The sequence below is a fragment of the Ursus americanus genome, chromosome X (genome assembly GCF_024610735.1).
Source record: "Ursus americanus isolate L20-20 chromosome X, mUrsAme1.1.p, whole genome shotgun sequence".
In the NCBI taxonomy this organism is placed as follows: domain Eukaryota; kingdom Metazoa; phylum Chordata; class Mammalia; order Carnivora; family Ursidae; genus Ursus; species Ursus americanus.
The window spans coordinates 65,562,672-65,587,129 of NC_142164.1; the positions used below are offsets into that span (position 1 = coordinate 65,562,672).

Genomic DNA, 24,458 nt, shown 5'->3' on the forward strand with positions numbered 1-24,458 from the left:
GTATCAGTTTGAATGCTACTTAATGCTCATCCCTTTATTTTCCTTTGTTCTCAGCCCAAGACCTTGAGAATTTGACAATATTATTTATAGTCAGGCAATGTGATCTAAGGAATGATCACAGAGGTAGCAGTAGAAAATCTGTTACTAATCAATTGTGTGACCTTGGGTTACTCACCTAATAGTGTGCTGCAATGTCTGTCTGAAAAATGGGTACAATATTATCTGTGTCACAGTTTGTAATAAATTGACATAAGTAAAATAATAGGACTTTGAAAAGCTAAGGGTATTTTATAATCATAGACTATGATAAATTATTAACTAAAAATCATATGCAAGACCTATTTTAATGGTAAATGGAATGTATTAGCACCATCTTGTGGAAATATAATGAATTGTATAACAGCAATTTTAGCAAGAAGATAATTTACTAAAGCTAACACTTAGAGCTGTAAGATTCTTTACAGATCTAGTTCAGTAATTTAGGAACTGTGTTCTGTGGTAATTTCTGGTTCTGTCAGAACAGCTTTTCAGAATCTCCATTAAGAGAAAAAGGAGACACAGCCACAATTCTCTAACAAAGCCATCATGATTCAGAGAAGTAAGGCATTAATTTTGTTAAGTAGTATGTCCATGCAAGATTTTGTTTGAAAAAAATGATTCATTTGCTTACAGTTTGAAAATGACTGGTATAGATCAATTTCATCTTGTATAGATAGGAAAATGTACATTTAGAGAGATTTATACAACAGCACCTACTTGGGACACTGGATCTTCAGTCTTTTAGGAATAGTTTCTCTCCAAAGGTCAGTAATGATGTTCCCTCTTTGATTCCTGATTTTGACTAATATGAGTCTTCTCTCTTCTTTTCTTGGTCAGTCTAGCTAAAGCTTCGTCAGTCTGTGGCTCTTTTCAAAGCATCAACTTTTGGTTTTATTGGTTTCTTAGTTGTTTTACAGGTATTTCATTTATTTCCCCCTGTAATCTTTATGACTTTTCCTGTCCATGCTTGCTTTAGATTTAGTTTCCTCTTTCTTTTCCATTTTCCTAACATGGAAGGTTGAGATCTTACTTCTCTTTTAGTATTGTTATAGGTATAAAATTTCCTTAACCATTGTTTTCCATTCCATAAATTTTGGTATGTTGTATTTTCCTGTTCACTCAGCTCAAGGTATTTTCTAATTTCTCTTTTGATTTATTCTTTGACTCATTGGTTATTTAGGAATGTGTTGTTTAATTTCCACGTAACTTCTTGATTTCTGATGTAATTTTATGTAGGTGGAGAACATACTTTCTATGACTTCAATTCTGTTCAATTTACTGAGGCTTTTTAATAGGTTCTGTTCTGAAGAATGTTCTATGTGCACTTGAGAAGAGGGTGTAGTCTGCTGTTATTGGGTGGAGTATGATATAGATGTCTGTTAGGTTAGTAGGTATACAGTGTTGTTCAAGTCTTCTGTATCCTTTTTGATGCTCTGCCTAGTTGTCCTGTCTGTTATTGAAAGCGGGGTATTGAAATCTCAGCTGTCATTGTTGAATCATGTATCTTTTCATTCAATTTTGTCAACTTTTGTTTATGTATTTTGGGGGCTCTGTTGTTAGGTTTATATATGTTTTTGTTATAGCTTACTAATGGATTAGCTCTTTTATCATTTTAAAATATCCCTCTTTATCTCTAGTAACATTTTTTGTCTTAAAGTCTCTTTTGTCTGATATTAGTGTAGCCACTGTAGTGTTCTTATGGTTGCTGTTTACATGGTATGTCTTTTTCCATCCTTTACTTTCAACTTCTTTGTATGTTTGAATTTAAAGTGTCTTTTTTGTCAGGGCACCTGGGTGGCACAGTTGGTTAAGCGTCCGACTCTTGCTGTCAGCTCAGGTCATGATTTCAGGGTTGTGAGATTGCACCCTGCCTCGGGCTCCATGCTCAGTGCGGAGCCTGCAAAGTTTCTTTCTCCCTCCCCCTCTGCCCCCCACCCCCGTGTGTGTGCTCTTTCTCTCTCTCAAGTAAATAAATATTTAAAAAAATAAAGTGTGTTTTGTGTCAACAGCATATAGTGGGATCTTTTTTTAAAAATCCAGCCTGAAAATCTCTGCCATTTGATTTTATTGTTTAATCCATTCAGCCTTTTAATGTTGATATTATTGGATTTATATCTGACATTTTGCTTTTTATTTTCTACATGTCTCATGACTACCTATTCTCTCTTTACCCCTTTACTCCTTTCTTTTATCTTAGGTGACTATCTTTTGAAAATTAATTTATTTTTTGCTGTGGTAATGAATATATACAACATAAAATTTGCTATTTTAATTATTTTAAGTGTATGATTCAGGGGGATTAATTACATTTCCAGTGTTGTTCAACTGTCATTACAATCCACTTCAAAAACTTTTTTCATCACCTCAGATAGAAATTCTGTAACTTTTGAACACTAACTCCCCATTTCTCCTTCCGCCCTTCCCCAGTCCCTGATAATCTCTAATCTACTTAATATCTCTATGAATTTGCCTATCTTAGATATATCATGTAAGTGGAATCATATAATATTTGTCCTTTTCTGTCTGGCTTATTTCGCTTAGCAGAATATTTTCAAGGATTATCCATCTTGTGGCATGTATGAGAACTTCATTGTTTGTTTGTTTGTTTTACCAGTAATTTATTTTATTGTGGTAAAATATACATAACATAAAGTTTACTACCATTTTAACCATTTTTAAGTAAACAATTCAGTGGCATTAAGTATACTCACAATGCTGCATAACCATTACCACTGTTTCTAGAATATTTTCATCCTAAACAAATTCTGTACCCATTAAACAGTAACTGCCCCCTCCTCTCACCCCTGGTAACCGGTATTCTACTTTCTATCTCTGTGACTCTGCATTTTCTAGGTTCCTCATATGAGTAAAGTTATACAATATTTGTCCTTTCGTGTTTGGCTTATTAGCATAAAGTTTTCAAGGTTCATCCATGTTGTAGCATGTATCAGTATTTCATTCTTTTTATGGATGAATCATATTCTGTTTTATGGATTTTAACACATTTTGTTTATCCATTCAGCACGTGATGACCACTTGGCGTTGTTTCCATCTTTTTTGTTATTATGAATAATGCTACTATTAACATTGGTGTATAAGTATCTGCTTAAGTCCCTGCTTTCACTTCTTTTATATATATACCTAGGAGTGAATTGCTGGGTATTATAAATGGATATCTTATAGTATGCCATTTAAATTGTTTAACAGTTCTTTTTTATTTTTTATTTTTTATTTATTTTTTATTTTTTAATGTTTTTTTATTATATTATGTTAGTCACCATACAGTACATCCCCGGTTTCCAATGTAAGGCTCGATGATTCATTAGTTGCGTATAACACCCAGTGCACCATGCAATACGTGCCCTCCTTACTACCCATCACCGGTCTATCCCATTCCCCCACCCCCCTCCCCTCTGAGGCCTTCAGTTTGTTTCTCATAGTCCATAGTCTCTCATGCTTCATTCCCCCTTCTGATTACCCCCCCTTTCTTTATCCCTTTCGTCCCCTACTGATCATCCTAGCTCTTATGTTCCATAGATGAGAGAAATCATATGATAGTTGTCTTTCTCTGCTTGACTTATTTCACTTAGCATTATCTCCTCCAGTGCCGTCCATGTTGCAGCAATAAATTGTTTAACAGTTTTTAAAATTATATGTTCTTTGAGTTATTTTCCTTATGGTTGTTCTAGGGCTTACAGTATACATCTTAATTTATTAGAAATTACTTCAGATTTATATTAACTTTCTACAGAAAGAAGTTTTACTTTTTTTTTTTAAGATTTTATTTATTTATTTGACAGAGAGACAGCCAGTGAGAGAGGGAACACAGGCAGAGGGAGTGAGAAAGGAAGAAGCAGGCTCCCAGTGGAGGAGCCTGATGTGGGGCTCGATCCCAGGACCCTGGGATCACGCCCTGAGCCCAAGGCAGATGCTTAATGACTGAGCCACCCAGGTGCCCCGAAAGAAGTTTTACTTCTATATAACTATTCTCTTTTCTCTTTTTTTGCTATTATAATTATACAAGTTATGTCTAGATATGTTTAAAAACTCAACAATACATGGCTATAATTATTGCTTTATATATTCTTATGTATTTTAAAGAAGACTAGAGAAAAAAGGAGAGCATAAATATTTTTATAGAAACTTTTTATGTATTAGCCCTCTCATCAGTTTTGGTTGTCTTCATTTATTCCTATAGATTTAAGTTGCCATTTGGTGTTATTTCCTTACTCTAATTATAACTTTATTCCCACCCAGTTCTTTGTGTTGTCATAGTAAAAATATATTACATATACAGTGCCCCAACAATAAAATTTTATATTTATATAGTTGCTTTTTATTTTATTTTATTTTATTTTATTTTATTTTATTTTATTTTATTTATTTTTTTAAAGATTTTATTTATTTATGTGACAGAGAGACAGCCAGCGAGAGAGGGAACACAGCAGGGGAGAGGGAGAGGAAGAAGCAGGCTCCCAGCCGAGGAGCCCGATGTGGGACTCAATCCCGGAATGCCAGGATCACGCCCTGAGCTGAAGGCAGACGCTTAACGACTGCACTACCCAGGCGCCCCATATATAGTTGCTTTTTAAATAGGAAGGAAATGAGAAGAAATATATAATCATATTGTCTTTTATAATTATCTAAATAATTACTAACACTTTTTTTTTCATATGAATTCACATTACTGTCTGGTGTCATTTGCTTTGAGCCTGAGGAATCTTCTTTCGTATTTCTTGTAAGGCAGATCAGCAAGAAATTCTCTCAGGTTTTGTTTATCTGGAATGTATTTAGTTAGTCTTTTTTTGAAAAACAGTTTCTCTAGTTACAGGATTCTTAGTTGACAGTTTTTTCTCTTTAAGCACTGAAAATACGTCATCCTGCTTTCTGGCACCCATTATTTGTGATGAAGAGTTAGCTGTTAATCTTGTTTCCTTTGAAATGATGAATCATTTTTCTCTAACTGCTTTCAAGATTTTCTGTTTATCTTTGACTTTCAGTAATTGGACCATGATGTGTCTGGGTATGGATTTGTGTGTGCATGTGGGTGTGATCCTACTTGGAGTCCATTAAGCTTCTTGGATGTGTAGATTGTTGTTTTCCCTCAAATTTGGGAAGTTTTCAACCATTATTTCTTTGAATATATTTTCTTTTTCTTTCTCTTGCTTCTGTCCTTCTGGTACTCCCATGCATATGTTGTGCTGAAGGAGTCTTTGAAGCTCTGTTCTTTTTTTCCACTCTTTTTTTCCTGTTTTTCCCTCAGAATTGTATAATCACTATCACTCTTTCTCCAAGCTAATGTATTCTTTTTTTGCCTGCTCAACTCTACTATCGAGCCTCTCTAGTGAATTTTTCATTTCAGCTATTGTACTTTTCAACTTCAGAATTTCCTCTTGGTTCTTTTTTATAATTTCTGTGCTTTAATTGTTATACTCTTATTCTCTATTTGCATCACTGTTATCATACCTTCCTTTAATTCTTTACGGTTTAAGCATATTTATGATAGCTGCTTTGAAGTATTTTTCTACCAACTGCAACATCTGGGACCTCTCAGAGGCAGTTTCTGTTGTCTTCCTTTTATCCTCTGTATAAGTCACACTTAACTGTTTTATGGCATGTGTTGTAATATTTTGTTGAAAACAAGACACTTTGGATAATATCTTGTAGCAAGTCTGGATACCAGTTTCCCACCTTTATGGAACTTATTGTTCTTTTAATTGTTTGGTCATTTATTTATTTGGTTATTTGACTGGACTGATTCTGTGATGTTTATTTTTTTCACAGTGTGTGACCTCTAATGTTCCTGCTCAGGGTTTTCCCCCTTGTTTTTGTCTTTTTATGGCTTTCTAGGCTTCACCTCGCATCCACATAAGCCACTTGTTGGTCAAGGGTTGTGTTTTAGGTTACTTAGCCAGTTAGATAGTGATCCTTTCCTGTTGGATGTGTATTTGTCTTAGAGGTTGTTTTCACAGTTCAGTGAATTTATTATTTTACCCTGCATTCAGCCAGGGGCTAATAGCCAGCAGGTTCTCTTTCTCATCATACCTGAGAGGGCAGCCTTGGGCATGTGCACAATCTCTCAGACCCCCCAAATATGAGTGCAATTTTTTTTTTTTAAACGGACATGTTTTTTAGAGCAGTTTTAGGTTTACAGCACAATTGAGAGGAAGGTACAGAGATTTTCCACATACCCCCTGATTCCGCACCTTCATAGCCTCCCCACTAATCAATATTACTCACCAGAGTGGTACATTTTTTACTAAGGATGAACTTACATCCTTAGTAAAAGGATGATACATCGTAATCCCCCAACTCTGTAGTTTACCTCAGGGTTCACTCTTGCTGTTGTATATTCTACGGGTTTAGACAAATGTGTAATGACATATATCTACCCTTATAGCATTTTACTGTCATACAGAATAGTTTCACTGCCCTAAAAATCCTCTGTCTTCTGCCTCTTCATCCCTCTTTTCCCTAAACTCTGTCAACCACTGATCTTTTTGGTCTCCGTAGTTTTGCTTTTTCTGGAATGTGATATAGTTGGAATCATACAATATCATCCTTTTCAGATTGGCTTTTTTCCCTTAGTAATAATGAATTAAGTTTCCTCCATGTGTTTTCTTGTCTTGATAGCTCATTTATTTGTCTGTTTGTTTGTTTAGTTTTAAAAGATTTTATTTATTTATTTTTGTGAGAGAGAGAGAGAGACCATGAGTGGGATGGGGGGGTGGGGGAGGGGAAGGAGCAGAGGGAGAAACAGGCTCCCCGCTGAGCAGGTTGCCCGATGCGGTGATTTATTCCCAGGACCCTGGGATCACAACCAAGCTGAAGGCAGATGCTCAACCAACTGAGCCACCCAGGCGCCCAACAGCTCATTTATTTTTAGTGCTGGATAATATTCCACTGTCTGGATGTACCACAGTTTATTTGTCCATTTCCCTACTGAAGGACATCTTGATAGCTTCCAAGTTTTGTCAATTATGAATAAAGCTGCTATAAACATCCATGTGCAGATTTTTGTGTGGATGTAAGTTTTCCGTTTCTTTTGGTAAATACCGAGGAGTGTGACTGCTGGATCATAAGAGTATATTTAGTTTTATAAGGAACCACCAAACTGTCTTGCAAAGTGGCTGTACAATTTTGTATTCTCACCAGCAATGTATTAGAGCTCTATTACTCCATATTCTCACCAGTGTTTTAGACTTTGGCCATTCTGATAGGTCTGTACTGGTATTTAATTTTTGTTTTAATTTGCATTTCCCTCATGACATACGATGTGGAACATTTTTTCAGAGGCTTACTTGCCATCTGTATATCGTTTTGGTGAAGTATTTGTTAAGAACTTTGGACCATGTTTTAATCGGGTTGTTTGTTTTTTTGCTGTTGAGTTTTAAGATGTTTTATTTGTGTATTTTGGATATCAGTCCTTTATCAGATATGTCTTTTGCAGATATTTTCTCTGAATCTGTAGCTTGTCTTCTAATTCTCTTGATACTGTCTTTCACAAAGCATAAGTTCTAAATTTTATTTTTATTTGGTTTTTTTTGTTTGTTTTATTTTATTTGTTTATTTAAAGATTTTTTTTTAAGATTTTTATTTATTTAACAGAGAGAGAGACAGCCAGCGAGAGAGGGAACACAAGCAGGGGGAGTGGGAGAGGGAGAAGCAGGCTCCTAGCGGAGGAGCCTGATGTGGGGCTCGATCCCAGAACGCCAGGATCACGCCCTGAGCCGAAGGCAGATGCTTAACAACTGAGCCACCCAGGTGCCCCTTAAAGATTTTATTTATTTTTTATTTATTTATTTATTTATTTATTTATTTATTTATTTTTATTTTAATGATTTTTTTATTATATTATGTTAGTCACCATACAGTACATCCCCGGTTTCCGATGTAAGGCTCGATGATTCATTAGTTGTTTATAACACCCAGTGCACCATGCAATACGTGCCCTCCTTACTACCCATCACCGGTCTATCCATTCCCCCACCCCCCTCCCCTCTAAAGTCCTCAGTTTGTTTCTCATAGTCCATAGTCTCTCGTGTTTCATTCCCCCTTCTGATTACCCCCCCTTTCTTTATCCCTTTCTTCCCCTACTGATCATCCTAGTTCTTATGTTCCATAGATGAGAGAAATCATATGATAGTTGTCTTTCTCTGCTTGACTTATTTCACTTAGCATTATCTCCTCCAGTGCCGTCCATGTTGCAGCAAATGTTGAGAACTCGTTCTTTCTGATAGCTGAGTAATATTCCATTGTATATATGGACCACAACTTCTTAATCCAGTCATCTGTTGAAGGGCATCTCGGCTCCTTCCACGATTTAGCTATTGTGGACATTGCTGCTATGAACATCGGGGTGCATATGGCCCTTCTCTTCACTACGTCTGTATCTTTGGGGTAAATACCCAGTAGTGCAATGGCTGGATCATAGGGTAGCTCAATTTTTAACTTTTTAAGGGACCTCCACACTGTTTTCCAAAGTGGCTGTACCAACTTGCATTCCCACCAACAATGTAGGAGGGATCCCCTTTCTCCACATCCTCTCCAACAATTGTTGTTTCTTGCCTTGTCTATTTTTGCCATTCTAACTGGCGTAAGGTGGTATCTCAGTGTGGTTTTGATTTGAATTTCCTTGATGGCTAATGATTTTGAACATTTTTTCATGTGTCTGTTATCCATTTGTATGTCTTCATTGGAAAAGTGTCTGTTCATATCTTCTGCCCATTTTTTGATTTGTTTATTTGTTTCTCGTGTATTGAGTTTGAGAAGTTCTTTATAGATCTTGGATACCAGTCCTTTATCTGTAGTGTCATTTGCAAATATATTCTCCCATTCCGTGGGCTGCCTCTTAGTTTTTCTGACTGTTTCCTTGGCTGTGCAGAAACTTTTAATCTTGATGAAGTCCCATAAATTCATTTTTTCTTTTGTTTCTCTTGCCTTTGGGGATGTGTCATGAAAAAGGTTGCTTTGGCCGATGTCGTAGAGGTTGTTGCCTATGTTCTCCTCTAGAATTTTGATGGATTCCTGTCTCACATCGAGGTCTTTCATCCATTTGGAGTTTATTTTTGTGTATGGTGTGAGAGAGTGGTCAAGTTTCATTCTCTTGCATGTAGCTGTCCAATTTTCCCAGCACCATTTATTGAAGAGACTGTCTTTTTCCCACCGGATGTTTTTTCCTGCTTTATCAAATATTAGTTGCCCAAAGAGCCGAGGGTCCATTTCTGGGCTCTCTATTCTGTTCCATTGGTCTATGTGTCTGTTTTTGTGCCAGTACCATGCTGTCTTTGTGATCACAGCTTTGTAGTACAGCTCGAAATCCGGCATTGTGATGCCCCCAGCTTTGTTTTTCCTTTTCAACAGTTCCTTGGAGATTCGGGGCCTTTTCTGGTTCCATACAAATTTAAGGACTGTTTGTTCCAGTTCTTTGAAAAATGTCCTCGGTATTTTGATCGGGATAGCATTGAAAGTGTAGATTGCTCTGGGTAGCATGGACATTTTAACTATGTTAATTCTTCCAATCCATGAGCATGGAATATCTTTCCATCTTTTTATGTCTTCCTCAATGTCTTTCAAGAGTGATTTATAGTTTCTAGAATATAGGTCCTTTACGTCTCTGGTTAAGTTAATTCCAAGGTAACATATGGTTTTTGGTGCTATTGTAAATGGGATGGATTCCCTAATTTCTCTTTCTTCGGTCTCGTTATTCGTGTATAGAAATGCAACTGATTTCTGAGCGTTGATTTTGTATCCCGCCACGTTACTGAATTGCTCTATAACTTCTAATAGTTTGGGAGTGGCTTCTTTTGGGTTTTCCATATAGAGTATCATGTCATCTGCAAAGAGAGACATTTTGACTTCTTCTTTGCCGATTTGAATACCTTTGATCCCTTTTTGTCGTCTGATTGCTGTTGCAAGGACTTCTAGTACTATGTTGAATAATAGTGGCGAGAGTGGGCATCCTTGTCGAGTTCCTGATCTTAAGGGAAAGGCTTCCAGCTTTTCCCCATTGAGAATAATATTTGCAGTAGGCTTTTCATAGATGGCTTTTATGAGATTGAGAAATGTACCTTCTATTCCTACACTCTGAAGGGTTTTAATCAGGAAAGGATGCTGTATTTTGTCAAATGCTTTTTCGGCATCAATTGAGAGGATCATATGGTTCCTGAGTCTTTTCTTGTTGATATGATGTATCACGCTGATTGATTTGCGAATATTGAACCACGCTTGCATCCCAGGTATGAATCCCACTTGATCATGATGGATAATCCTTTTAATGTACTGTTGGATTCTATTAGCAAGTATCTTGTTGAGGATTTTGGCGTCCATATTCATTAGGGAAATCGGTCTGTAATTCTCCTTTTTGAGGGGATCTTTGCCTGGTTTGGGGATCAAGGTAATATTGGCCTCATAGAATGAGTTTGGTAGCTTTCCTTCTGTTTCTATTTTTTGAAATAGCTTTAGGAGAATAGGTATTATTTCTTCTTTGAATGTTTGGTAGAATTCCCCAGGAAAACCGTCCAGGCCTGGAGTTTTGTTATTTGGAAGGTTGTTTATCACTGACTCAATTTCTTCATAATTAATTGGCCTGTTTAAGGAATCAATTTCTTCCGGTTTCAATCTTGGTAGTTTATAGGTTTCCAGGAAGGATTCCATCTCTTCTAGATTGCTTAGTTTATTGGCATATAGCTGTTGATAAAAATTTCTAATAATCCTTCCAATTTCAATGGTGCTCGTCGTGACCTCTCCTTTTTCATTCATAATTTTAATAATCTGGGTCCTTTCTCTTTTCTTTTGGATAAGTCTTGCCAGTGGTCTGTCAATTTTATTGATTCTCTCAAAGAACCAGCTTCTTGTCCTGTTGATCTGCTCTACTGTACTTCTGGTTTCTGCTTGATTGATTTCAGCTCTAATTTTGGTCAACTGCTTCCTCGTGCGTGGATTAGGCCTGTCCCTCTGTTGCTGTTCCAGCTTCTTGAGGTGAGAATATAAAAACTGCATTTTAGATTTTTCTATTCTTTTGAGTGAGGCTTGGATGGCTATGTATTTCCCCCTTAGGACTGCCTTTGCAGTATCCCATAGGTTTTGGACTGTTGTATTTTCATTCTCATTGGTCTCCATAAATTGTTTAATTTGATTTTTGATTTCCTGGTTTATTGAGTCATTCCTGAGCAGGATGGTTCTTAGTCTCCAAGTGTTTGAGTTTCTTCCAAATTTTTCCTTGTGGTTGAGTTCCAATTTCAGAGCATTGTGGTCTGAGAATATGCAGGGGATAATTTCAATCTTTTGGTATCGGTTGAGACCTGTTTTGTGTCCCAGAACATGGTCTATTCTTGAGAATGTTCCATGGACATTAGAATACAATGAGTATTCTTTGGTTCTGGGGTGTAGTGTTCTATATATATCTATGAGGTCCAGCTTTCGAGTATGGCATTCAAAGCCTTTGATTCTTTGCTTAGTTTTTGCCAGGGTGTTCTCTCTATTTCTGATAGTGGAGTGTTGAGGTCCCCTAATATTAATGTATTTTTATTTATATGTCTCTTTATTCTGGTTAAGAGTTGGCTTGTGTATCTTGCTGCTCACCTATTTATAATTGTCATATCCACTTGTTGAATACTTCCCTTAAGAATAATATAGTGCCCTTCTGCATCTCTAACTATAGTTTGTAGTTTAAAATCCAATTTATCTGATATGAGAATTGCTACCCCAGCTTTCTTTTGAGGTCCATTTGCGTGAAAGATGGTACTCCATCCCCTTACTCTCAGTCTGAATGCATTTTTGGGTTCGAAATGAGTCTCTTGTAGACAGCAAATGGATGGGTCATTTCTTTTTATCCAGTCTGCAACCCTGTGGCGTTTATGGGATGGTTCAAACCATTTACATTAAGACTGATTACTGAGAGATATGATTTTAATAATGCCATGTTGCCAGTCAAGTCTTTGTTTGTATTGGCTGTGACTTTCTGATCTGTATCACTCTTGGGACCTTTTTACTTTTATAGAACCCCCCGTAATATCTCCTGTAGGGCTGGTTTCGTGGTTACAAAATTGGTTAGTGACTGGCGATTCTGAAATGTCTTTATTTCTCCATCAATTCTGAATGACAGCCTTGCTGGATAAAGGATCCTTGGCTGCATGTTTTTCTCTGAAAGAGCTTTAAAAATGCTCCCCCAACCCTTTCTCTCATTCCAGGTCTGTGTAGACAGGTCTGACGTAATTCTGATGCCTTTGCCTTGGTACGTGAGAAATTTCTTTGCCCTGGCCGCTTTCAATACTGTATCCTTGGATCTAATATTTGCGAAATGCACTATGACGTGACGTGGCGTAGGTTTGTCGTGGTTGAGCTTGGGAGGGGTCCTCTGCCTCTTGGACACGAATGTTTGTTTCCCTCGCTAGATTAGGGAAGTTTTCAGCTACAATTTGTTCAAATATCTCTTCTAGACCTCTGTTTTTCTCCACCCCCTCAGGGATGCCGATGATTCTAATATTGGATCGTTTCATTGAGTCAGTAATCTCCCGTAACCTACATTTGTGGGCGTGGATTTTTTTAAGACCATCTTCTTTTTTTTTTTTTTTAAAGATTTTATTTATTTATTCGACAGAGATAGAGACAGCCAGCGAGAGAGGGAACACAAGCAGGGGGAGTGGGAGAGGAAGAAGCAGGCTCATAGCAGAAGAGCCTGATGTGGGGCTCGATCCCACAACGCCAGGATCACGCCCTGAGCCGAAGGCAGACGCTTAACCGCTGTGCCACCCAGGCGCCCCTTAAGACCATCTTCTATTTTCATTTTTTCCTCTATTAACCCATCCTCCAATTCACTAACCCTTTCCTCTGCTTCTGCGACCCTGGCCGTCAGAGCCTCTAGTTTTGCCTGCATTTGGCTCATAGAATTTTTAATTTCTGTCAGATTCGTTCTCATTTCTGTCCTTAGGGATTCTATATTCTCAGTAACCTTTTCGTTAATAGTTTTTTCAATTCTACTCATCATTTTGACCATCGTTACTCTGAATTCCATTTCTGATAATTTGGTTACATCCATATCCATTATTTCTGTGGCAGAGGCCACAGACTCACTGTCTTTTCTTTGCTGGGGGGGGCTTCTCCTTCTTGTCATTCTGATGAGGAGAGGTTGTGGAGTTTCCAGAGCCCAAATTATTGACTGGGTCCCAGGCTGTGCCCCTTGTTTTATAGGGATCTTAGGGATGTGGGCTTCTTCTTTAAAGATTTTATTTATTTATTTATGTGGCAGCCAACCAGCGAGAGAGGGAACAGAAGCAGGGTAGTGGAAGAGGAAGAAGCAGGCTCCCCGCGGAGGAGCCCGATGAGGGACTCCTTTCCGGAACGCCGGGATCACGCCCTAAGCCGAAGACAGGCGCTCAATGACTGCGCCACCCAGGCGCCCGGGTTGTGGGCTTCTTGATTTTTCAGCCTGCCTTCTGTGTTCTGGGGGAGGGGCCTGCCGCGCCGATACTCAGGCAACCCTGTTTGGGTAGAGTCTCCGTGTCCCCTGCGAGGGGGAATGGGGATGGGCACGCTGTGAGCCGGTATTTCCAGGCTTTTGTTCTCTGGCGGCTTTCCCTGGCGGTTTGCTGTGCCTCTTCTGAGGGTCAGAGCAGCAGCGGCCGAATTTCAGCCTCTGTCACAGAACAGAGGGATTGCGGCCCGTTCTCTACTAATGTTCTGGCCACTTTAACTCTGCTACTGTTGGTGCTGCTCAACCCTGCAGCGTCCCGGGATGTGCGCCCCACACCCGGCGTCCCAGCCCTCACTTCCAGGGCCGGCGCGTCTCTGTCCTTTGTGTTTCTAATGCCGCCAGCCGCCAGCCGCCCCGCGCGCTCCCGGATCTCCCGGTCTCAGTCTGGATCCGGTGAGCGCACCGGGGTTCCGGTGTTCCGCGAGATGCCTGGTGGCGCGCGCACCCGGCTCACGGTCTCAGTCTGCTGTTTTGCGGGTGCCGACCACGAGCCCTCCCGCTCCCCCGTGCAAGTGGCTACCGCTTCCCGGCGCCCAAATGCGGCGGCTCCCTCCCCCTTCCGTTTATCTTCCGATATCTGTGCGCGGTTTCATGGCTCCCCGCTTCGTACCTCAATACTCAGCGCTGGAGATGTTCATTTGTAGAGATCCAGATGTATCTTCCTGCGTCTCAGGTGGTTCCGTGGTTGTTTAGGCTGGTCTGGTACCTATCCAGCTCGACTCAGGGGACCGGCTGAAAACGGTGTCTCCTACTCCTCCGCCATCTTAACTCCCTCCTAAAGATTTTATTTTTAAGTAATGTTTGCACCCAGCATGGGGCTCGAACTTAAAACTCTGAGATCGATAGTTGCATGCTGTACCAACTGAACCAGCCAGGCATCCCAGAAAGTTTTAAATTTTAATGAACTCTAGCTTATCAATTATTTCTTTCATGGATTGTTTCCTTGGTGTTGTGTCTAAAAAAGCATCACGGGGGCACCTGGCTGGATCACTCGGTAGAGCACGTGACTCCTGATTTAGGGTTGTGAGTTCAAGCCCCACATTGGGCATGGAGCCTACTTAAAAAAAGATAAATAATAAATAAAGTAAATAAAAAGGCATCACAATACCCAAGATCATCTAGGTTTTATCCTTTGTTATCTTCTAGAAGTTTTATAGTTTTATACTTAACATCTAGGTCTGTGATCCATTTTGAGTTAATTTTTGTGAAAGATGTAAGGGCTGTGTCTGGATTCTTGTATGTCCAGTTGTTCCAGCATCACTTGTTGAGCAGATTGTCTTTGACCCATTCTATTGCCTTTGCTCCTTTGTCAAAGATCAGTTGAATGTATTTATGGGGGTTCTCTATTCTGTTCCACTAATCCATTTGTATTTTCTCTAGCCAATTCCTTGATTACTGTAATAATGTACTGTCTTGATTGCTGTAGCTTTTTTTTTTTAATTTTATGTATTTACTTGAGAGAGAGAGAGAGAGAGCACACAAGCAGAGGGAGGGGCAGAGGGAGCAGGAGAAGCAGATTCCCTGCTGAGCAGGGAGCCCTATCTGGGGCTCTATCACAGGACCATGGGATCATGACCTGAGCTGAACGCAGATGCTTAACTGACTGAGCCATCCAGGCGCCCTGGTTTCTGTAGCTTCATAGAAAGTCTTGAAGTTGTGTAGTGGCAGTCCTGTCCTGCAATATTATGTTGACTATTCTCATCTCTTGCCACTCCATAGAAATTTCAGAATTTTGAACCAGTCTTGCATACCTGAGATAAATCTCACTTTGTCATCATGTATAGTTTTTTAAAATTATATTTTGGGTTTGATTTGTTAATATTTTATTGAGGATTTTTACATCCATGTTCATGACATATATTGGTTCATAGTTTTCTTTTCTTGTAATGTCTGGTTTAGGGTATTAGGGTAATGCTGGCCTAATAGAAAGAGTTAGGTAGGAAGTATTCCTTCTGCTTCTATTATAAAGAGATTGTAGAGAGTTGGTATGATTTCTTCCTTAAGTGTTCAGTAGAATTTACCAGTGAACACATCTACGCTTGGTGCTTTCTGTTTTGGAACATTGTTAATTTTTGATTCAGTTTCTTCGATAGCTGTGGCCCTATTTAGACTATTTCTTTTTGTGTGAGTTTTGGCTGCTTGTATCTTTCAAGTAATTGGTCCATTTAATCTAGGTTATCAAATCTGTAGGCAGAGAGTTATTTATAGTATTTCTTTATTACCCTTTAAATTTTCATGGTATCTGTTGTGATGTCCCCTCTCTCATTTCTTTTTTTCTTTTTTCTTTTTTTAAGATTTTATTTATTTATTTGACAGAGAGACAGCCAGAGAGAGAGGGAACACAGCAGGGGAGTGGGAGAGGAAGAAGCAGGCTCCCAGCGGAGGAGCCCGATGCGGGGCTCGATCCCAGGACTCTGGGTTCCCGCCCTGAGCTGAAGGCAGACACTTAACGACTGAGCCACCCAGGCGCCCCCCCTCTTTCATTTCTGATATTAATAGTTTGTGTCCTCTCTTTTTTACTTAGTTAGCCTGGCTAGAAGCTTATCAATTTTACTGATTATTTCAGATACTAGTGGTTGGTTTCATTGATTTTTCTCTATGTTTTTTTTTTTTAAAGATTTACTTCTTTGAGAGAGAGAGAGAGCATGCCTGCACGGTCATGCGAGTGGAGGGAGGGGCACAGGGAGAGGGAGAGTGAGAGAAGCAGACTCCCAGCTGAGCACAGAGCCCAACTCAGGCTGATCCCAGGACCCTGAGGTCATGACCTTAGCTGAAATCAAAAGAGTCTGCCGCTTAACCAACTGAACCTCCCAGGCGCCCCTTGATTTTTCTCTATTGATCTCTTTTGATTCCTTGTTTTAATTTTATGATTTCTGCTCTAATTTTTCTCTTTTTTTTCATTCTGCTTTCTTTGGATTTAATTTGCTTGTCTTTTTCTAGTTACTTAAGGTGGAAACTTAGATTATTGATTTTTTGTTTTTGTTTTTTTCTTTTCTGATATATAGTCTGTGATATAAATTTTTCTCTAAGCACTGCTTTTGTTGCATTTCACAGATTTTGATAAGTTGTGTATTCACTTTCATTTAGTTCAAAATATTTTTTTTTAAAGATTTTATTTATTCATTTGACAGAGAGAGACAGCCAGCGAGAGAGTGAACACAAGCAGGGGGAGTGCGAGAGGAAGAAGCAGGCTCCCAGCGGAGGAGCCCGATGTGGGGCTCGATCCCAGAACGCCGGGATCATGCCCTGAGCTGAAGGCAGACGCTTAACGGCTAAGCCACCCAGGCGCCCCTAGTTCAAAATATTTTTGAACTTATTTTGAGATTTCTCCTTTGACCCATGTGTTATTTATAGAGGAGTATTGTTTAATCTCCACATAGTTTGGGATTTTTCAGTTATCTTTCCAGAAGTAAATTAACTTCTGTTTTAGTTCCACTGTGGTCTGAGAGCAGACATTATATGATTTCTATACTTCTAAATTTGTTAAAGTGTGTTTTATGGCCCAGAATGTGATTTAGCTTAGTGAATGTTCCATATGAGTTTGTTAAGAATGTGCATTTTTCTGTTGTTGGATGTAGTAGTCTGTAGATGTCAGTTATATCCAATATATGGATGCTGTTGTTGAGTTCAGCTATGCTCTTACTGTTTTTTTTTTTTTGCTCTGTTTCTGAGAGGGGGTATTGAAATATCCAACAATGATAGTAGAGTCATCTGTTTTTCCTTGCTCTTCTATCAGTTTTTGCCTCACACAGTTTGATACTCTGTAGGCTCATACACATTAAGAATTGTTATGTCTTTCTGGAGATTTGATCCTTTTATCATTATATTATGCTCTTATTTATCCTTAATGTTTTTCCTTACTCTGAATTCTGTCTGAAATTAATATACCTGCTTTCTTTGGATAGCATTAGCATTGTATATTTTTCTCCATCTATTTACTTTTAATCTCTATGTATCTTTATATTTAAAGTGGGTTTCTTATAGACAACATACAGTTGGGAGATAGCTATATCTATATATATATCTATATATCTATATAGATAAAATATTTTTTTATTTATTTGACAGAGAGAGCCAGAGAGCAGAAGCAGGGCGAATGGCAGAGGGAGAGGGAGAAGCAGGCTCCTCCCCACAGAGCAGGGAGCCTGATGTGGGGCTCGATCCCAGGCCACTGGGATAATGACCTGAGCCGAAGGCAGATGTTTAACTGACTGAGCCACCCATATTTAAATTCAGTTAACTAACATATAGTCTATTATTAATTTTAGAGGTAGAGTTCAGTGATTTATCAGTCTTAAATAATGCCCAGTGCTTATTACATCACATGCTTTCCTTAATGTCCATCACCCAGTTATCCCATCCCCCCCACCTTCTCCCCTCCAACAACCTTCAGTTTGTTTCCTATGGTTAAGAGTCTCTTATGGTTTGTCTCCCTCTCTGATTTTGTCTTGTTTTATTTTCCCTTCCCTTCCCGTATGATCCTCTGTTTTGTTTCTTAAATTCTGTATATGACTGAGATCATATGATTGTCCTTCTCTGATTGACTTACTTTGTTTAGCATAATATCCTCTAGTTCCATCCATGTCGTTGCAAGGCAGTCTGTCTTTTAATTGAAATTCAAAGTGATGATGATATAGTTGGATTAATGTCTACCATATTTCATTACTGTTTTCTGTTTGTTGCCCTTGTTCATTTTTCCTACTGTTTTCCACTCCTTTTCTGACTTTTGTGGTTTTATTTATTTTTTTAAAGATTTTATTTGTCAGAGAGAGGACTTTTGTGGTTTTAGTTGAGTATTTTATATGATTCCATTTTCCTCTCTTTTCTTAGCATATAGGTGATACCTCTGTAAAAAAAGATTTTATTTATTTATTTTGAGAGAGAGAGGGGTGGGGAGGGGAACAGGGAGAAGCAGAAAGAGAGAATCTCAAGCAGACTCCAGGCATAGCATGGAGCCCAAGGCTGGGCTTGATCTCAAGACCTTGAGATCATGACCTGAGCCGAGATCAAGAGTTGGACACTTAACCAACTGAGTCACCCCAGGCACCCCTGTACTACTTTTTTTTTTTAAGATTTTATTTTTAAGTTATCTCTATACCCAACATGGGGCTCAAACTCACAACCCTGAGATCAAGAGTTGCATGGAGGTGCTTGGGTGGCTCAGTTAAGTGTTGGACTCTTGATTTCAGCTCAGGTCTTGATTTCAGGGTCGTGAGATTGAACCCTGTGTTGGTTCCTTGCTCAGTGGGGCGTCTGCTTGAGATCCTCTCTTCTTCTCCCTCTGTCCCTCCCCCTGCTAGCAAGCTCTCGCTCTCAAAATAAATAAATCTTAAAAAAAAAAACCGGAGCCAGCCAGACCCCACTTCTTCTTTTTTTTTGAACATTTTTAGTGGCTGCCCCAGAGTTTGCAGTGTACATTTACAATTAATCCAAGTCCACTTTCAGATAACACTGTACCACTTCATGGATAGTGTGAATATTTTCTAAGAATTCTTCAGAATTCCCCCCTCCCACCTATTTGTATCATTGCTGTCATTTGTTTTACTTTATTCTAAGCACATATATACATAAAATATATAAATAAGTATGTACAATTGAATATATTGTTGCTATTATGTCAAATAAATTGTTTTCTGTTAGGTCACTTAAGAGTAAGAAAAATAAAAGTCCTTATTTTACTTTCACATATTCCTTCTTTGATGCTTTTCCTTACTGCATGTAGATCCAAGTTTCTGACCTATATTATTTCCCTTCTTATAAAGAACTTCTGTTAACATTTCTTGCAAGGCCAGTCTACCAGCAGCAAATTCCCTCAGTTTTTGTTTATCTGAGAAAATCTTTATTTTTCCTTTACTTTGGAATGATGTTTTGTTAGGGTTCAGAATTTTAGGTTGGTGGTATTTTTCTCTCAACACTTTAAATGTTTCACTCCATTCTCTTCTTGCTTGCATGATTTCTGAGAAGTTGGGTGTAATTCTTATTTTTGTACTTTTATAGATAAGGTGTTTTTTTCTCTAGCTTGTTTTAGGATTTTTTTCTTTATCTTTGATTTTCTGTAGTTTGGTATGCGTAGTTGTAATTTTTTTGGTATCTATACTGCTTGGTGTTCTCTGAGGTTTCTGGATTTGTGGTTTGGTATCAGACTTTAATTTGGAGGAAATTCTGTCATTATTGTTTCACATATTTCTAGTGTTTCTTTGTTTCTTCTCCTCCTTGTTATATTATAACATTATACTTACGTTATATGTTTTGTGGGTGTCCCATAATCCTTGGATATTCTGTTCTGGTTTTTTTCAGTCTTCTCTGCGCTTTTCTGTTTTCAAGGATTCTGCTGATATATTATATCCTCTACTCACAGATTGTTTCCTCAACCATGTCCAGTTTATTAAAAAGCCCATCAAAGACATTCCTCATGTCATTTACAGTCTTTTTTATTTCCAGCATTTTTTTTTTTTTGGTTCTTTCTTAGGATTTCCATCTCTCTGCTTACATTGCCCATGTGTCTTATTTTCAATTCCTGGACTGGTAATTCTAATATCCATGCCCTGTCTGGTTCCAGTGTTTGCTCTGTCTCCTCAAATTGTGTTTTTTTGCCTTTTGTTATTCCTTGTAATTTTTTCTTGATACCTTGACATGTTGTACTGGGTAAAAGGAACTGCTGTAAATAGGCCTTTAGTAATGTGGTGGTTAGGTGTTAGGGGTGGGTAAGAGTTCTTTAGTCCTATGTTTAGTTCTTAGTCTTTTGGTGAGTGTATGCCTTTGAACTGTGAACTTCAAAAGTGTTTCTCAGTTTGTTTCTCCACCCTTATGTGGTGTACCATGGCTAGAGTAGTCTAAGATTGAGTATTTCTCTTCCCCAGGTAAGTTGGGCTCTGATAATACCCCAGGAGGTAGGCTCTAGTTAACTAGTTTCCCCTGAAGGCAGGCCCTGTTAAGAAGAACAGATTGGTTCCTTATCATTAATTCCTGACAAAGCCCAAGAGAATTTTCTCTGATATTTACTGTGGGAATCTTGAGCTTCCAGAGGTGAATCTCACAATATGGTGGGTATGCCCCTAAGACTATGTTTTCCTGGAGTTTTAAATTCTCAGACTTGTTCACGATGAGCCTCCAGCAACCTGTCAATTATAGTTCATAATTTCCTGCCTCAGCACTGGTTCCCTTGGCAGTTTCCACTGGTGAGTCCCTCCCGTGGTAAGCCACAATTCCTTGTATTTTGCCTGTCCATCTCTCCAGTTGGCTGGGGGGCAGTGGTTTGCCCTTTGTCCTCCCCCCTCTTATAGATCCAAGGACATTGTTGATTTTTTAGTCTTTTCAGCTTTTTACTTGTTAGGATGAAGTAGTGACTTCCAGGTTCCTTACATGTAGAACTGAAAACTGGAAGTGTGATTTGATTTTTAAGCTTGGCTTCCTTACCATTACCTTGGATCAGAGTAGCTACATTTTCGGTGTTTGGTAAGAGGTTCTGCTTAAGCCCCTTGAGCCGCCCAGGCTCCGGATTCTTTGCTGATGTATCTGTGTGTGCCTTGAGGAATGCTTTCTAGTCTGCTCCACATCTCCTCCTGATCCCTCCTGGGTGGGTGCAGCCTAGCGAATATGCGAATATGCGTAGCCTTCTCTATCTCCAGGGGTGAGTGTGACCTCCCGGATTATTCTTCTTGGCTGCCTCTTTCCCTGGTTCTCTCTGTTAAAATTCTTGCTGGTCTGCTATTTCACTTGTTGATACTGTTATCACAGAGCTACCAACCCCCTCTTAACTGCTCACCACCAAGATCTCCCTTGTTTTTGACATCGCCCTTGGGCAGGAACTTCTTGCTCCATTCCAAGTAAGTCAGTCCTCTCAGGCGGAGATGCTGAGTTCTGTTTTCTTTATTGCCTATTTCATCCCCCCCCCAGGGGGGGGGAGAACCTTTGTGCCACACTACTGGAGTTGGTGGCAAGAGCATGGCTTGCTTCTCTTGGTGTAAGAGTGGATATTGGGGGAGATTGGTAGCCTCCGATTTTCTTAGCATGCTCTCTTGGCATGGAACCTCTGCGTAATGAGACAGTCTGGGTGAAGATTATCAGGATCCCAGTATTCTTGACCTGTCACACCTGAGATAGAGCCCTTACCGTAAGAGTGAGAACTGGGTGAGGAAGGGAATACCCAGTCCTCTGATTGTGCCTGCCCAGAATAGCACTTCTACAACAGAGGCCTGGGGAGGATAAGAGAAGCTGGCAGCCTGTCCCATTGAGGTGAAACCATAGCCTAAGAGTCTAGGAGCCGGATGGAAAGGGAATGACTACCTTCTTGACAGCACCCACCTGGAGTAGTTTTCCTCACAGGGAGCTGGTGTGGATAGGAGCAGATTGTGACTCAAATGCCAGACTCTCACTGTTCTCACTGAGATTTAGTTGTTGTTTTTTATTTTTTTTTATTTTTATTTTTTAAAGATTTTATTTATTTATTCGACAGAGATAGAGACAGCCAGCGAGAGAGGGAACACAAGCAGGGGGAGTGGGAGAGGAAGAAGCAGGCTCACAGCGGAAGAGCCTGATGTGGGGCTCGATCCCGGATCGCCAGGATCACACCCTGAGCCGAAGGCAGACGCCTAACCGCTGTGCCACCCAGGCGCCCCTGTTTTTTAATAAATGTTTTTCCATTTGCCCTATGCCCTTGGGAAAATTTCCAAAGACTTTAACTGGTTGTTTGTTTTAATGGTTTTTCCAGGCAAATGGTCGTTTCACTGGGGAGAGGGCCCAAGAGCTCCTTATACCACCACTGAGGAAGTTTCATCCTCACTGGTTTTTTTAAAAACTGGAAGAGGTTTAATATGCCAAAGGAGACCTCTGTGAGATAGGGCTTAGAATTACTAGGCCAGTATTATATCATTAGTGATCTGAAAACTCATCCTGGTAATTCTGAGTCTTTTACAGTTTTTTAAAAGGAATACTTCAGAGTAATGTCTTCAATTTAGTTCAGTTCACCAAAATTTTATTGACATCTTTCCTTGAAATACCAATTTTATGGTGAATAATCTTTGTTTTGCTTTTTAGGTTTTAGGTTTTGAAGCCCTGAGACTCATGTTAATATATTATTTGTGATTATCAGAATATCCCATGGATAATATGGTTTGCTAATGAAAGCATAGACTGAAAACCAAATTTCTCTACTCCCTAACCCCTCACTCTCATTTTCAGTACCAATCTAGGAAATATTAGAAATCACTTAACTGCTAAATTGGTTCATTCAGCTGCAAAATGGAACTAACAGTGCCTCACAAGGGTGTTGTGAAGCTTAATAAATATCGCTAAAGCATTTGTTTCTGTGAAAACTCCTGCATTTGTTTTATTTTAAAAATATATTCATATTTCTTAGACTTTAAACTGTGCTGATTGAATAAGAGTATACATGTAAACTAGTTTTAAATGCAGTAAAATACTATATAGTATATATAGTATACATAGAACATTATATACCATATATATCCAAATGGAAAAGAATAATAATATAGTGTTAATTTATTGGCTATACATCCAGAAGAAATTGTGGTTTTCTACGGTTTGAAAGAATTGCTTTATATAATTGATATTTATGTATTGATATTTATGTATTAATTGGGTAATAATCTGTTGTAGTGCAAAACAGAAAAGTTAGAATAAAGTATAATTATACCATGTCTTCTTAGTGATACATAATCTTAAAAATATAATTTGAAATGACTATGTATTCTTTTTCCTTTTTTAATGATAGCCAAAGCTATGATATTGGGAAGATGGATAAGAATTCTGTTGGGCCAGAAATGCTGGTAAGGATCATGTTAAATATTGTAGAAGTAGGTTGAAGAAACATTTTATGTTATTGTTATTAAACTATAATAGTCTGTCCCCACTTCTTGAGTAAAATTATCCTTTGGGCACATTATTACTATCTCAGTACATTAGTTTCTGTAAAATTGATATACTAGTATAATCTACCATGCAGGTAGATTCTTGTACCCAAGAGTTAATATATGGAAATGCTCAGAACAGTGTTTAGCTATATAAATTTTAAATTTTATTATTTCATGTTAAAATTTTTAGGTTTTTCCTTGACTTACCCATGTAGAGTGTGCTTGGTATGGAAGTTAATTTTAATATTTAATCAAGTAAAATATGATTAGGTAAATAAATCTGATATAAAAGTAATTTAATATATGCCATAGCAAAATGGAATTTTGTTTGAATGTCCATCTTTGCTTCTTACCTTTACTGTATCTCAATCAAAATATAATTGCTATATACATATATATAGCAATATGATAGATGAAGAATAACAGAGAAGTGTAAAACATGACTTCTACCCTTAAGAAGCTTATGTTTGAAGGATAAAACTAACACAAGTGAATATAATGGAATATTATTCAGCCTTGAAACAGAAGGACATTCTGACACATGCTATAACATAGATGAACCTTGAGGATATTATTCTAAGTGAAATAAGCCATTCACAAAAAGACAAATACTGTATGATTCTACTTAAATGAGGTATCTTGAGTAGTCAAATTTATAGAGACATAAAGTATAATGGTGGTTGCAGGAGTTTGGAGGGAGGAGAACATTGGGGGAGCTATTGTTTAATGGGCACAGATTTTCAATTTTGCAAGATTAAGAGTTCTAGAGATATGTGATGGTAATGGTTACACAACAGTATGAATATACTTAATACAACTGAACCATACGCTTAAAAATGATTAAGAGAGTCAATTTTATGTGTATTTTAACACAATTAAAAATAATAAAAACATTGTCACAGTGTCACATCATGGCATGTTATATAGGAATGAGAATAAATCAGCTACAGTAATTGCAACAGTATGGCTGTTCTTGCATATAATGTTGAGTAAACAAAACAATGTATAAAGTAGCGCATACTGTATGACTCTCTAAATGTAAATGCCAAAAGCAAGTAGAGCTAATGTCCATG

At 38.4% G+C, this 24,458-nt stretch overlaps 1 protein-coding gene across 1 annotated transcript in view; it reads left to right on the forward strand.

The window, feature by feature from the left end:
• The window catches only part of TEX11 (testis expressed 11), a 270,954-nt gene that overhangs the window by 64,867 nt on the left and 181,629 nt on the right, over window positions 1-24,458 (forward strand). Inside the window, exon 9 of the mRNA XM_087859806.1 lies at window positions 23,247-23,301. Coding sequence (XP_087715932.1) covers window positions 23,247-23,301 — 55 coding nt within the window. The remainder of the gene's footprint in view (window positions 1-23,246; window positions 23,302-24,458) is intronic.